Genomic DNA, 16762 nt, shown 5'->3' on the forward strand with positions numbered 1-16762 from the left:
GAGCATGTTCTTTGTCGGATTCTGCTTGCTCATGCTGAAACGTTCTTCGAATGGTATTGGAATTTTGGGGCTCTGTGGTTTTTTTTTCCCTCTTCCAGTGTGTTTGTATTCTGCTTCTCTTCCTAAGGTCACCCGGCCTCAGCGCCCCCGCACCTTCACGCACCTTCACGATCGCGTTTACTGGCGGTTGCCATCGTGCTCGGTTGTTCGGCGAACGGGACGAGGACGAGCGGCAGGGAATCAGGTGTGAAGGATGGTACGTAGGTAAAGAAGAACACACCACCGATGAAGGAGAGGGAAGCTACAAAACGACCACGCTCTACGATCGTACAGCGTCGCACCGTGTGTGTGTGTGTGTGTGTGTAGCTGGAATGCGTACACAAACACCAACAGCGCCCCGTACAGGTGAGCCAGGTAGATTATTGGTGGTACGGTGCGAAAGACGCACGGTCGGATGCGGATGGGGAGGTCGGCAGACGTAAAACCGCACGCGTGGTTGCCAGAGTCGGCGACACACGCTGCTCCGAACGGCCGGATCTGCTGCGGTGTGAGTCATTTTGCTGTTGGCTGTGGAAAGGTGCGCAAGTGCCCGGACTCGCTTTGGATCGCACGGCCAATGCGAAGTAGTAGTGACAGTCCGTTTGTGCTGTGAAGAACAGAACAGAGGAGGAATACCGATCCCGACCGATCAAGCGTTCAAGTGTTATACTGCCTTCTGCTTGTACGATCGGCCACTTTCAGGCCACTGTGGCCATCTGTGCGTTCGGAACGTTTCGCAACGAATGGGAACTTGAGTGCAGTATCTATATTTGCTCCGATTTCAAGAACTCTTACGCGGTTAGATACAAGAAAAGTGTGTTAATCCGGTACAGTACAGCATTCGGTTCGAAAGTGACGACAATTGTACGCTAGTAGGAGCTTTTCCGAAGCGTTCTCGAAGGAATTTTGTAAAGGAACAAACAGAAAGGTATGACATCCAAAAAAAACATCCATTCAGTGTATATTAGTTTTGACCGTAACCGCTTAAAGGGTGCTAGACATTCTTGTACAAAAATGCATGAAATTTAGTAGCGCGTCCTAGCATCTTCTAGAAATACTTAAACTCTCATGGCTTGAGTGTAGAACAAAAAAACACTAGCAAATTGTTAGTAAAACCCTTCAGCATAGTAACGTGCCATTCGTGTCAATTAGAACGATCGTCATCGTACCACCATTTTTCACCATTTGGTGTTAAGAATGCCTCGATCGATTCCAACTTCATCATTGCGGCCATTTTCAACGCGTGTGATGAGATTCGTATTTGTCCTAAGTATTAGCGCGCCATTTTCGAACACCATCCCGCGTGCTTTTACACCAACACTACGAGATCGTGTAAATCCAGTGCACCTGTTGTTTTAGAGCAGTTTTTTTTTGCTGTTGTTGTTGGTGGTTGAATATTTAAGGTACAGAGATAGAAATAGGTAGAATACGATGTTCACACCCATGGCCAGGTCGGTGCGTAAGTCGGGTTGGAATGTATAGGTGGAGAAGATACAACAATAATGAGCGCAAAAGAACTGCTTACCTTTGTACGTCATTAGATGGTCAAGAGGCTAGGTCAGCTAAACAGCAAGCGAGTGGGAAGGAAGTATTGGAGGTGAAGTAGTAGCAGTAGCAGGACAGGAATGGTAAAAAAACAACCGCTCAGATGGGGGTATTTTTTCTGTTCGTTAACTATTTGTTCTATCGCACCGTGTACAACGAAAAATGGCCGGAAGAGATAGGCAGAGATAGAAGCCGAGCGAAACGCGGCCAAAAGACTCGACAAAAGTGTTGATTTCCACCTCTTCATCCGTAACCATCTGCACGGAAACGCACGGAGGAAGGCACACGGTCAAGCGTTGCGGGTTTGCGGTAAGCGGAGACGAAAGGAAGCTGGTAACCGAAACTGTGAGGTTACACTCAAACCGCACTCGACCGCTTCGACGATAGTTCCGTCTGCGCGGAGGACCCAAGAACCAACATGGGCGTACATCCTCCATTAGCACCCGCGAAACGGTGAGTATACAACACACGTTTGGCTTTTGTTCTCTCCGTAGGCGTAAACCTGGTACGCAACCGCCACAGTGTGTGGGTGTGCGTGTCGGAGAAGCTTCAAGGCACGCAAAGGTTCAATATGGAACCACTTAAACGATACACGTACACGAATCGGGGCCGGTTCCTGCCGACAAAGGCGCAAATGCCCGGCGAATGTATGTTCTATCGGGCGGAAATAGGAACGCTCCGGAGTTATGATAAGAACGCGGTACATGCAGTACACATTCATGAAGACACTTTCCTTATTTTTTTTGCGTTTTTGGTTTCGGTTTCGGGCCAAGTAGATGACGTTGCGTCAAGATGCCTCAAACATTCAATCGAATTTGTAGATAATGTCAATAGCGTGAAGCTCTGCTCCGGTAGATAGGGGTCCAAAGCGACCGCGCTTGGAAGCGGCTGTCATGCCTTATTTGGTAACAAGAGTGATGATGAACAACCTTTTCTGTGGAGGTTTTTTTTTTTGGGGCGGTCCGGTGGTAACAGTGCCGGTCTTCACACGACAGGACCGATCCAAAATCCCATCCGGACCAACCTCCCGTACGCAGAACTGACTAACCAGCTAACAGGAAAATTAAGTAAAAAAAAAGCCAGACATGTGGCAGGCCTGTATAGCTGGCCTCTTGTGGTTGCTGTGGCAATACACCAGAAGAGCCGAGGTGTTTAACGTACTCCTTTTAACAAAGGTTACCGAGCCAAATTATAACCAGAAAGAGGTTCGTTTTCGAGACCTCAACGAGTCATAATCGAAAAAACTCAAAATGGACACTGGCTTGAACTGCTACCAAATTTTCCTCACCATCATAATGGCCTTGTCCCTATAATGGCTGACCGGGGTAGCGTGCGCCAGTTCACTCGTGCTACACAAACCAACAAAATTCAGCTCAAGGATGGAAGTGCCTATTTGTTGGACGAAAATCAATCGATCCGACCACCGCTCCGGCATATTGCCACCGGCGGTGAGGAGTGTCGGTGGTGCGCATAATGCGCCAAGCGGAGAGCCTTGCAAGGTCTTTATTAAGCCACCTAATTGGTAATTGTCCGGCCGACGTCGGGACATGAAAAGCGACGCACAGTAATCGGGTAGCTGGTGGAACAAACCAAAAACTGCTACATCACCAGCAACGCAAACAAGGTTGTACAAAGTTTCAGTGCTGTAAGCTCTCTTTTCCACGCGCGCTACCTTGAGCAGTAGCGCGCCGTATGAACACTTCGTCTTTTCGGTTACATTCAATCTTCCCCATTAGACGAAGCGAAAGGGAAGAGATATCCGCAGCGAAAGGTCGTCAGGCTCGATCGAATGATTGATGAAAATTGGTGCTTTATTTATTTTTTTTTTTTTGGATCGCAAACCCCAAAACCCCTTTCGCTCTGTACGGTGTGTTTAGTGTGCTTGAACATCACACCGATTTTGCGCGTAGTGCCACTTGGGGTCACATGATTGGAGATCGTTTTTTTTTTTGGTTTAGTATTCCAATCGCAATGTCCAACAACAATCTTATTCATTGTGTCCCAGGTGCTCGCAACATGAATGTGTCCAACCCGAAACCGAGGAACCGAGGAACCGTCTCGGTGGAATGGATTTTGGCGGGCATACAGGGGGGGAGGGGAATGCCACATGGTCGCCCATGGGGTTTTTTTTTTCGCCGCCGGCCGAACGGTGTTTGCGTAATGCAAAATATTAAAGTAGAATAAAAACTCTCCCGCCAGCCAGTCCAGTCCTCATCCGGAATGCATAATGTGTAACCGGGGACGTGCCGCACAAGATGTGCCTTTCTGTGTGCGTGTGTGTGTGCCGAGTGCGTTTTGGCGGGTCTCGATTACGATTCCTCATTGTCAATGCGAGACAGTCCTCCATACATCTTTTATGAGTTGGAGTGAAACCTGAGCAGCCATGATTTTTCTCTGTGCAGCCGGCATCGACCTAGCTCTGTTCCAACATTCGCATCCGCAACTCCTGCCCCGCAGGGGAGTAATAGAACTGGTCGTAAAATAAATGTCCCACATGCCAAGAGTCCTACCGTGCGATCGTTCCCCGTTTCTGCATTCTAGTGAACCACCTTCAATGTGCAGCCAGCGGCGGACACATGCAGAACAATGCAGAATGTGTCCCACCTTTCGTTATTTCGGTGCAGGCGCGTCTTATGCACCGGTACCGGGACGCATGAAAAATGAGCTCCGCTCTTTCCATTGTCGCTGTTTTCACCTGTACTCACGCACCGGTACACTGCGTGTATGGAATGCGTAAACCGGGGCCGTTAAATGTGAGGCAAAATACAGGCAACGCAGCGAGAGAAGTGAGCACAACCGTGCGGTTCGTTCCCAGAAAACTCAAAAGTGCAACAGGATGTGGATGCGTCAATGATGGGCGACGGCTGGGCAACGGGAGTAAAAAAAAACCCTCCCGGCTCACACAGGCTCAGAAAAAAAGTTAACCATCCTTTCAAGAACCTCGATGCTGTGCTTAACTCCAACGTGGTGGTGAAGGTAAAGGTAGTTCCAGGTTCTAATGGATTTCAAAAAAAGGGTTTCCAGCAGGATTGTTCAATGAGAAAATATAACAAAAGGAAGAGCAGACCCCGGTGAACCTGGTCCTCTTAAGCCGTACGTTCATATGCCGTCCCCGTTCTGTGCAGGTTGTTTTGTCGTTGCGTTTTGCGGGTAAGGCACAAATCCTTGAGGGATGGAATGGGAAATGGGCCGAAAATTAACTTTGTGATGTTCGACAACAACAACAGCTAAAAGAAAAAATTTGAGCAGACGAACAGGTAGAATAAAAGCGAGCATCATTAAATCTCACAGGAATCATGATCATAAAACGAGGAACCCCTTGGCTGCTGGCTGCGTAAACCTTTACGATCAAGATCACCCTCCGAGTTGTGCATCACCCTGCGGGAGTAGTACCTGGTCCTTTTTTTTCGCTTTTTCTAAAGTCAGTTTGAATTTCCATCGACGGGGATGAGAACGTTCCCGGAACGGTTTGAGTCCGTGATCATGATGATGGTGTACATTCTGCAGGTTTCCTACGAGGGTTTCTGGTTTATTACCTGCTCGAGGTCCCGGTCGGTGGTACGGCAGTAAGCGCTTTTATTACTTGGTTACTACAGGTAACAAGCAAGCAGGATGCCTCCTGCAAAAGGGATTAGATTTCTGCTACGATCACCGATGTCCAGAACCGTCCAGAATTCGTCGGCGTTACAACAACGAATGGGTCTAGACCGTGGAGTGACTTTGGAAGGTACCATTTTCCCAGGATGCGTGGGTAACTGAAGGACGTCTAGACGTCCAAACGCAATGTGATTGATTCGTTACGATGATCTGACACTTTTCGACTTAACTTATTGCCTCTGAGCTGTCGGGGCATTGTGAAACTTACTGAGCTGATCGTGAGAAATGGTGTCTAACTTACTGGATGGCATTAACGTCCAGGGCGCTAGAATGGTACACTAACCGACCGAGAAAAGGTGTAAATAAATACAACGGAAAGCATGGAAATATATCAGACATTAAGCAGTGCTTATTGCACATAAACCCACCATTCCAATTGGTACGTTGACAATAACCACGATTTGTTCATAGCGGGCGAGTGCATGTCTAAGCGTTGTCTCTATGGCTATCCTTTTGCATCTGAGAAGATGAAGAAATTCTATAAAACGCGGTGTACACAACTCGTCTGCGTCACGGTACGAGTCCAATGTCCATTGAACCTCAGGTGAACCGTGGTGTGGTAAACGACCCAGGTGGTCATAAATATATCTCTCCCCTGTTGTCGCTTCTTGTACCCGGTTTTATGCCGGTGCGTTCGCAGTCTCTCGCAGAGTGGGTTTGGCCAAAAGCTGTGTAGTGCAAACACGTTATAAATGAACAGAGCGTGGAGTCTTCGCGGCACTTTATGGGCGCCGCGATTAGCACAGCTGCACAGCCGGAGGTGAATGATGGCGAAGAAGGACCGCCAACAGCTCTTGTGATCTGCATACGTAAGCGTAACCATAGACGGTGATTTGCAGGAACAGCAACTACACGAGTTGTGTACGGGCACACTCAGTTCGTGCAGCACGCCGTTTGGTGGTTGGACCGTGTTTTCGATCGTCGTCGCCCACGGTACCTTGAAACGGGTGCTCCGTTCGTAGCCCGCGTGGGCTAAGCACCGGTGGACTCGCTAAAAGGACGCGCACCACGAGACTGTGCTGGAGATCATCGACTGAGCAGCAGTGTGTACACAGGGGCCCCCGGCACGTTACCGTACGCTGAAGCAGCAACGAACCCATGACGAAGAATCGTGCCCAAATGGCTAAGAATATTCAAGTCCACTCGATCAATCACACTCCGTTTTGGCGTCCCTGGTGGCGGTGTCCAAACGCTGAAACGCGTGCTCTATGTGACGTGGTCACGATTGGCTGCGACAGAGAAGGGGAGTTATTTAGTCGTTCTGGGCAAGATTAACGCACCTCTCGCGTTTGGGGGATTTTGTCATTAACGCTGATGTGTCCAATCGAGTGCTTTTTCTTACAAATTATCTTACATTGTGCAATATCTTCTTGTGGATATTCGATGTACATGTTGTACGGAGTTTGGTGTGTGCTCTATAGCAATGAGCTGTGAATTCGTCACTCTCCAATCGTACAACCCCAAAAGCTGACGTACTTCGCGCGCGGGGTAAGTGATTCATGAAGTAAGAAGGAATCTTAACCCAATCCCAATGTAGGCGAGAGGTACTGACCGCCTTGGAATGGTGCCGATTCCGTGTAAACGATGACGACAGCTGTTGAATCTTAATTGCCGAGCAAGTTGGCGCGGGGATCTTCCTGGAACTATCAACCATCATCATCATCATCGTGTTCGTGTCGTTGGCCATGTCTGTACGCCTCGATTGGTGCGAATCGTTTGTCCATTTGCAACTGCCTTCCCATAACCTGCCTGATTCATAAAACGTGTGCCGTCCCGGTTTCCGGTACTTCGAGGCCCGAGTCCGCCCGGGAAACCATATTTGCGTTCGGTCGTGTCCACGTATAAGGCAAGGACAAGTGCAAGTGTGTCGTGTGTCAGCCAGTTTGTGCCACATTGTACGCGATGCGCTATGGCGCCATCTGTGGGGAACCGTGCGGAGGTGACAAATGCTCAGAATATTATCCACCCCGTCCCAACCGAACCGGCCAATCGAGAAACCAGTCAATTAAAAAGCAGTCAACCATTTCGCTTCCCAATACCCCTATTCCCTTTTCCTGATGGAAACATTCCCGGCACCGTTTCATTTTCCCACAGAGACACACACGCTCACGGGGTTGTGTCGGTAATTACATTCCATTTGTGAAAGTACAACCACACACACACACACACACACACATGCGGTGGAATTTCGGGGAGGTATTTCCTTTCTGGCTAGCCTTTTTAATTTTCGGCCCCAAAAGATTGAATTTTCTTCGTCGGTTGTAGTTTGTTGGCCGAACGTGTACGTGAACCCGACCAACCATCATCATGGAGCGTCCGATCGTCAGCTGTGTGGAATGGTTCTCACGTCCGACTTCAAGGTTTTACGAGGTGTATGTCTCTGCTGGGAAATGTCTAGTCTAATGGTGGAATTTAAGAGGGAAAAAAGTGGAAACATTTGACCCCTCCTCGTGATGACGTGTGGCGCTGAATGCATTAGACATGCTTCATACCGTTTCGAACGATTTCTTCATTGGCGGTGTATCCAACCGGTGTGTTTATTGGTTCATGGTGGTGGCGGATCGGTGTTGGGACTGTGATGGCAATGTGTTGTTTGCCCGCGACAACCACAAAGAAATTGATCAAATCGATCGAGCAAAACGTTCCATCTGCGATCGGTTCAGTTGAGCCACATGTGCTTTCTTTTTCTTCTTCGAGTTCGACCACAAGTCAACAGAATATGTGGCATTCGGTTTCCGGCCGCTGGGTATGAAACAACAATTAACTACACCAACTCATTCTCTTTACAGGTTGCGTTCCGGTTTCGAAGCCTTCCCAGCGCGTGTAAGATCGATGTGAGAATAGTGTGTAAATAAAGCGTTGCTTCTTGTGTGGGTTTTTGTGCCCTGTTTGATGAATAAAAAAAAAACTCATTACATCTTCGTGATTTACTCACACCGGCAAGCAGCACCAGACAACCGTTTGCGCTTACTTCCATCTCTCAAACCCGGATGTTTTACCCCCGTGTGCTTTGTGCTGCTAAAGTTGAAATGTAATCGGTACGTCCGCAAAAGGAAGAACAAGTTTTGTTTTTTTTTCCCCTTAGTTGATCTTTGATTTACATACATTAAGCGACACACACGCAAAATATCATTGGAAAATAGCCTCACACAGGGGATTCGTGTAGCGGTCGAATGTATTCAATACGTTTCTCGTTTTCTCTTGATCTCATTTTAGGTTGCATTGATGTGATTGCTGATCGGTTAAGATCGATACCCTCGACACAGCACCTTCATTCATCAGACAATAATGTAAAGGTTATACCAACACGGAATGTCTTCGCATCGGTTCGACGGTATGGTTCCGGCTCTTTTTCCGGTTCTGCAACAAACATTTTGATTCACCCATTTTGATATGCTTTTTTTTCGAAACAAAACTGAAGGAGTATCATTCAAAATATACGTTGAACCAGGTGATAAATACAAGACGCATCGCGCACGTGGAGGGCTTGGTTTTTTTATCAGCTTGACAAGGTGTTTTTTTACCTTTCAGTTGTTGTACTTTTTACACACCGCATCAGTATGCGAGCGCGCAATCAAACCGATCGTATCGGCGGAGCGGGGAGTGGTGTTGGAAGGAATATTGATTAGACAACACGGCGGTGGTAATGTTAGCTGAGCGCGATAAGACGTGCGACGACGATGTTCAATATCTATCGGTGCTCTCCGGTAGGCAATAACAGCGCGAGTTGGTTGGTTGTGAGTGTATTGCCACACGATGCTTTTGTCGCGATCCAATCCCGCTGACACGCAACCATCGACAACACCGGGGGCCGTTAGATTGCGGGCGGTTTTGGCAACGTGTCCATCGCACGTTCCGATTCAGACCCTTCTGAGAGGCGGATGCGAAAACCGGTAACACTATTAACACTAGTCGACTAATTTCGTGCATACAGTAGCGAGTACTACATCACCAACCACATTCTCGTTTCGTGATAATTCTCGAGCGGAGCGTATTTTTTCGAAACATTCTTAATAGTGTTGAAAACGGAACGGCAATCCCTATCGCTCAATAGCATATATCGACACACACTGTTTGATCTGGCAGCCTGGAGGGAAAAAGTTCGTTGCAGCTTTGTCGATAAATTGAAATGTAAATATTGATACAAATTGGCACCAACGGACGGGAGAGCGCCCATTGTCCTACCTCCAACTCACTTATCCTCATCGCCCGGAAGCAAAGGATGGGGGAGGTTCTCGCCGGGTCGACTACCGATCACACCGGTAAGTACGCATCGTGATCATGCAAACCATCGGAAACAAAACATCCCTTCAAACGGCTGCACGAATCTCGCGGACACCCGGAGGCCGACAACATACAATCGCTGATTTTTATCAAAACCATTTTCGTCAATGTTCTCTTTGGTTATCTAGCTGTATGAGTGTATTTTAAACGTCATAAAGCTAGCATACCGAAGTTAATAATTGATTGATACGCATCGATGGGAAATTGAATGGTGTGCTGTGAAAAAAAAAGATTGTATTACATACAAATGTTAAAAGAGTGATTTTGTGAAAGTGTTCAATTTGTTACATTGTGAAATAAAGTATTCAGATTTATTTTCATTTATGAGATTAATGTAAACATAGCAACAGGATAATAACACGATACTGCAATAAATTTAAGTGAATTGGATATCTGTGAATAAACTTTTGTATGTGTTGGAAGATTTGCTTAATATTTAGATGATTATGGTAATTATTGTATGTTTAGAATCGTTCATATGCTTATATATGGTTAGGGAAGCTCAAAGTGAATAATTATTAGCACGTCCCACCACCATAAATATGATTCAGTTCCGGGAGAGTTAAAAAATAATAAAAAATTTAAATATGAAATCAGTTTATCCTGGGAACCACGTCTTAAAATAACAGTAGGGTATATGTTATCATTCCAAAAGTAACCGCCCAAATGGGCTTTGCGGTTTGCTATTCAAATTTTCTATATCCGTTTGTGGCGTTTTGGAACGGTAACTTCAAGGCTTATTATATTATTAAACAAACCAAGAGCTTTATGAAAAAAAGTTGAATTATTGTAAGGAATTTACCTAATGTGAAAAATAAAACCATACAGATTAAATTTTATCATCGTATAAATAAATAAAATGAAACCCCAATCACAGTATAGATACGGACGAAAATGGTAAGAAAATGGTTGTTCTTTTTACAGATTTGGCTCTAATCTACGCCGTTGTATGTATTTTGATTAGGATTATAATGGAATATCGTTTTGAATTCAATTATAATTTAAAAATTCCGTTAACCCTTGAGAAATTTGCCAACTTTTGCATACATCGCGACGCATGCAAGACACAACACTGCAGGCAATACGATCGAACTTGTATACAAGGTAGCTCACAAGATATAATTCGTCCATTGGCGATCGAATCAAAGGAGGCAACTATTCTTTCCAGATCATTGCTAAACGGTGAATTAATTCGGCGTAAGCGCTTTCGGCATATTTCGACAACTTGTTACACTTTACTACAGTAAACAACACCTTATAACATTTTTGCTGAGTTAAGTGATATTGGTTCGCCCATAAGATCACTTCGTACGATCAGGATAAACTACTAAAATCTTTGTAAAACATCGGTAAAACCACGATGACTGTAAGTCACGCACAGTTTTTACCACACCCTGCCATTAAATGCGCTGCTCGCGAATAAATGCTGCTATACCTTCCGAATCGTCTGCTCCGAAAATCTAGCGCTGCATTTGTGACGTTGCTGTACAGCCTCCTTCCCGTGAGGTTCCCCGTGCTTTAGAGTGAATCAAAACGGAAAAATAACCTACAACGTTCACGGAACGTTTTCTGCGTTCGTTCCCGAATAATATCCTCCACGCTTAGTTCCGCCTGCAGTAATCGTAGCTAAAATAAAGGTGAATTTGTGCTGAATGCACTGTCTACAGCGTTATCCACTCTGCTGCATTTACTACTTACTTTCCGTTGTTCCGTTTTGAACTGTTTGTTCAGCGTGACGTCGTCCTTGTTGTCCTCGCGTTTATCTTTGAGCGTTTTGACCGTATCAGCGCACACGACGATACATTTCTTTATTGCCTCTTGCCGGTGTCCGTAGCCTGATTCAAGCTGACCATGCAGCTCACGGCACTTCGCTTCAGCGTCCACCTGACCTTTGAACGATTCCGTCGGTATGGATGTGTTCAGCGCGTAGATAATTTTGTCATCAAGATCTCGCATCTTTTTCAACTGCTCCTGCAAGTGTAAGCGAAGGATAAGAAAGATCATGAATTCCACCGGCAACGAGGGAGATTACACAATCTTGGCAATTGCGGATGCCTTTACCACAAGACGGCAGGCCGGAACGGTCTAGTTACCTGGAACTGCGAGAAGTCGGCGCATTCATACTTGAAACTCATTTCCACAGATTCTCAGGCAGTGTTCGAGTTGGTCGGGTTTGGTTTTGTGTGAGTTTTTCTGTTAAAATTTGTTAAAAAATACAACAATAACAGAAATAGTCGTGCGCTACACAAATTGCCGATCAAACTTTCACCTTCGTTTGACAGCCGGCTTGACAAAGGGTAGGTTCGAATACTCAAGGGGCGCTTCTACTACTTGAGAATTAGAATTGAATGGACATATATTGCAAATTATTAAAACTTTAATTGCACACGCAAAGAAGCAATTCACAGTTGTTTATGTTATTTTTGCATCGGTTGTGTCATTAATTTTGGATAAAAGAAACATGTGCAAGTTTCGAAGGTGCAACCAACGGATTTCGGAGAACGCATTTGCAACGGCAGTTCGAACTGTCGCTGAATTGACAGCAGTTTTGTTTACTTTCATTTGCCGACAATTTCTCAAATTTGTACGGTTTGTTGTTTTGTTTGAAAATGGCTCCAACGCACGTACATTTATTGTTGAACCAGTTGCCCAGTTATTTCGATGGTTCGGTGTCTATCGACCATATAGATCGTCTGTGCGAAGAGCGTGAAAACGGCAGCACTACAACCCCGGCAAATAGCGACAACAGTGACGAAAGCGATGCTGAGCACGCCGGTGAATCTAGCGTTCCAAGAAAGATAGCCAAGGATCTCCGAAGCCTTCCGATGGTTAAACGAGCGATACGTGATTCGGAGTTGCTGGATTTAATGCGGGACATGATTCGAGAGGTGGAAAACATTCGCAACACCGCTGGCCTATACGATCAGTACGATAATTGGCAATATTTGTCGAAAAAAATGAATATTGACCATTTTCTTTCCTTTATTTACGCATTGATTTGTCTCGCTGAGCTCTACCCAACGGAAACGACCCATCGAAACCTTGCCATTTGCTCGGCAAGATTGTACATCGTTTCATTGAGCACTCCGGGACAGAAACAAACGACAGTGTTCAATGAACAGGTGTTTGCGAAAGGCTTAGATGTTTTCAAGCTTATCGATCGGCTTCCGGCGGATGCATCGCAAGGACGAATGAAAAGTACCAACCAAGTTAGCCGCCTGCTGCTGGATTACATATCCATGCTGGAGGATTTGCAACTCTTGCTCCGATGCATGACGTTAAAAAACTGTGTATCGTCAAAAATTCAATTGATTGAAACGTTTAAAAACCTGCTCATTTACTGCATAAAGCATGCACATGGTCGACCAGAAGCGGAACAAATGGCGGAGAACATATTCAAAACGCTTAGCATAATTTGTTTGCCGGAGCATGACGATCACAACCAATGTTCGACGACCATACGCATGATTCTAAACAAGACGGCCGTATTCTACAGTTCGGAGTACAAAAACGTTTCGTCCGCTTTTCGGGTGCATAATGTTTTCCTGCGATTGCTCGAACAAAATCCTCCCGATACATGTGAAGTGTTATCAAGTTTCATCAAAGCTGTACTTACGAACCCGCCGAAAGTTTTCGCTCGTCCGGATGACTATGCGATACTGCTAGATGCAGCCGTACGCTACGAGCTAGTTATGTATAGAAAATGTAACGTTTCCATCGTCGATTACCTTAAGCAGATAGAAACACATGCAGAGACTAGTGCACGTATTAATATCGTTGAAATGATAGCCAGGTTAGCAGTGGTTGACTGTAGCGTCGATTGGGAACTGTTTCAGTCGGAGATATCGAACGTACCGCGGGAAATTGAGCTTATTAAATTGCTACACAACAAGCTGATGGAAAAGTCCAACACGGTCAAGCTAAAGGCATTCCAATGCTTGCTGAAAATTCTCCAGAACGGTAACAAAACTATGAAGCAAATATTTCGGGATGCTTTCTACTCCGCCAACGCAGATGAAGATGAAAAAAACTACCTTCAGATGAACGACTTCGAGGAGCTTTTCCAAACAGCCGAGCTGGAGCTAGGTATTTCCAGAAACTTTCTTAATTTTGGTCATCAACCATCATCTTCAGGTGCTAACGAATCATCTAGGGATAAAAGCTTAGCGGGTGTAAGCGAATCCCTCTCCATTCAAAAGCTAACGTCCGATGTGCCAGGCATAAACATGATTGAAGACATTTTAACATCCCTGCCGAATGCAATATATGACGCCATGCAGTCACCAATGTCCGCCATAAGACGTGTTGCTCTGTCCTGTTTGGAGTGTATTGTGGAGTTGAGCCGGAATCGCATCGATGAACCAATATTTGATCACATCGTTACGAAGCTAGCAAAAGATCCTGTTATGTTAATGCGTCGTACCACGCTGAACGTGCTCAACAAACTGATCGCACTGTATCCAAACTATTTGCCACTGATAAAGCTATGGTCGAAATGTTTGCTCTTTTTCCTCGACGATGTCGACCAAAAGTTGAAGGAATCGGCAATGGAGAGCCTTAAAACCAACGTGTTCGACAATATTTGTCGGTATGAAGATTCCTCGTCCAGGAAAGTATTCACCCCGTGGATGATCGTTCGATCCATACTGGTGATAGGAAAAATAAATGTTCTCAAATCAGCTGTCGATTCTTGGATACAGAAATCTATTCTGACGTAAGTGTATGTCGGGAACAAATGTAACTTAATACACATGATCAGATGTAACTACCTGGAATTCCCTTCTTTTTTATTTCTGAAAATATAGGGCCAAAAACCTTAGCATCATTGAGTCCCACATCTTTACGGTGAACTGTAGTGAAGCATGGATTATTCTTGCGATTATAGCAAATAAAATGAAATCCAAAAACCCTGATCTTGTCATCAAGACTATGAACGATATTCTGCAACAAGATACGGTATGTTATTTAACGTTGTTCAACGTGTTATTTAACGTGTTGTGCTTCGTGTTTTACTTACTATCGTTGTATTTTAATTTCATTTGCAGTACAACTCACCAATCTGTTTACAGTACATCCTGTCCGTAATAAAATCCTGGTTATCTGACTTTACGCGCCCTGGATTAAATCAGTTGTTTAAAATTCTGAGCGATTTATTACGTACCGGCAGCACAAACATTTCGCTTGTTGGTGACATATACAGTCTGTGCTGTATGATAAAGGAAAAGGCCGATGGTGCCGTACATGACACGTGGATCACAGGGATACGTGATAGCAGTGCGGAATATTTGTTACACTTTCATTCCCATTATACCAGTGCCCACGTGTCCAATGAGCGTTATTTGATTAGCCTGCTCGTTTACGCTGAGGCAGCGACCGATTTGAATGTTAGGCCTGATAGTAATATACTAAGTATACTACTAAACTATTTAGCTCGTATTGCAGCTGATGAAAAAGTTTGTAAGTATTAGCGTTTACTAATCTTTCGATGTTAAATGTTGGATGGCGGAAATGTCACGACAGGTATCTTATTTTTTAATTTAATCCAACAGTATTAGTACAAACCAGTCAAACGCGTAAAATTAATGTAACGATAATAGTGCTGGCAAGGTTTGGGTTACGCGATGGATCGTTGGCGTCGACGGTAATTGCTGACTTTAACAAAATTTTAAAGTTCAAAAACATCCACCATAGTATTTTATGCACGCTCATAACAGCTTTTGCTGATCTGTGCAAAAGGTACGGTTGTGTTGGAACAATTGGAATTCATGCAGTCGATTAACGATCATGTGTTATATATTTTTAGGCATACATCTTTGGTAGATTCATCCATTACCACCGTAATCGGACAGCTCAGTTCGCGCTACTTAGCCGTACGGAGTGTTGCGCTGAGCAACCTAAATGAGCTGATCTTGCAAGATTACGTCAAGATGCGCGGCGTCGTACTATTGAACATCCTAAAGTTAATCATCGACGAGGACGACCACATTGCGGCCCAGGCATTCTATGTCATACAACTTTACGTCAACTCAAAGAATGAGAAGTTATTAAAAGTATCGTTTTTGGAATGCGTTTACGTTTTCAATAACTATTTGGTAACTTTTTAATACTTCAAATACTGTCAATATTCTAACAATAAATTTTAATACTTACAGAAATATGCAGCAAGCGACATGTTTCCCGCCTCGGATCTTGACAATGAGGATTGTGATTTGGCCGGCAGTGATGAAAGATCGCAGCAGATGCGTTGTGCTATTTATGATTTCTTCGTGCACAATATTGACGACATGAGTTTATTGAAACTGTTGAAGAACGTGAACAAAATCCACCAACAGCTATCGAAAGGAACATACATCGAGTGTGCCCAGGGTGTTGGTACGCTCATCGACTTAATATACGTATTTAAATGTATGTGCGGTGTAAGAAACCGTGATAAGGCCAAACTGTCGAAGGGTGCAGGAACAACGGAAGACGAAACGCACACAACTAATTCAGACGGCAACGAAGGACCCTCAGCGAAAAAATCCCGCTTAAAAGCAGCACAAACACAGCACGAGACTGAAGTGGTAATTAGCGCTCACACTGTTTTATGAAGTTGTTTTACAAACATGTTAACTTATTACCTTTGTTTTACAGACAACGATTGCGGAAAAAATGATCGCAGTGTACTGTTTGTTCCAGCAGGAAGTTAGAAAATATGTACAAAAGATCGCACCTACCCAAATGCATCTGGTTGATAAACGGTTGGAAGAACTGTCCTTAGCGATTGCAGGTAACTTTCGTACGCTTGTAGAATTTGCAAAACCGATGAATTTTTGGCGATCCTTACTGAAAGTAATCGACAGTACAACAGATAGCAAGCGAAAGCGAAGCAAACAATCGACAGGTAAAAACAAATCGGACGATGAAAGTGCATGTGAAAGCGATGATGAGGAGGAAAGCGCGGATGATTTGTTAGATTTAGAGGCGGTATAAGTGAATAAGCGCTGGGATGCTGGCGGCAAACCATTTTTTCACGAAAATGCATTTACCTACAACCAAAGATTGTTAGACATTGATACTCAAATGAGTTTGTCAATCAAGAACAAATAAAATTCGACTAAAAGGATCTAAATTCGGCTAAATTGATTTTGTGAGTAGACAACTGAAAATTGTTCAAAGCGTAGTGATCGCCACTTTGTAAGTTCATAACGACACATTTTCGAACGAAGTATTGAACTGATCGATGTAGCCTGTCGTA

The 16762-nt window shown here is 44.7% G+C and overlaps 2 protein-coding genes across 2 annotated transcripts; one reads left to right on the forward strand and one right to left on the reverse strand.

Moving 5' to 3' along the window:
- Nucleotides 1-11043: 11043 nt before the first annotated feature.
- On the reverse strand, nt 11044-11660 carry LOC128713999 (protein MIX23). The gene is made up of 3 exons (XM_053808874.1): nt 11619-11660; nt 11224-11496; nt 11044-11151 (listed from the first exon to the last, which is right to left on the reverse strand). Exons 1-3 carry the CDS (start codon nt 11658-11660, stop codon nt 11044-11046), a joined length of 423 nt encoding a protein of 140 aa, XP_053664849.1.
- Nucleotides 11661-12134: 474 nt separating this feature from the next.
- LOC128713073 (condensin-2 complex subunit D3) lies at nt 12135-16497 on the forward strand. Its single transcript, XM_053807937.1, has 7 exons — nt 12135-14239; nt 14331-14481; nt 14571-14982; nt 15075-15261; nt 15329-15617; nt 15678-16088; nt 16159-16497. The coding sequence occupies exons 1-7, from the start codon at nt 12135-12137 to the stop codon at nt 16495-16497; spliced, it is 3894 nt and encodes a 1297-aa protein (XP_053663912.1).
- Nucleotides 16498-16762: the final 265 nt, after the last annotated feature.

The sequence above is a fragment of the Anopheles marshallii genome, chromosome 3, assembly GCF_943734725.1.
Source record: "Anopheles marshallii chromosome 3, idAnoMarsDA_429_01, whole genome shotgun sequence".
Classification (NCBI taxonomy): domain Eukaryota; kingdom Metazoa; phylum Arthropoda; class Insecta; order Diptera; family Culicidae; genus Anopheles; species Anopheles marshallii.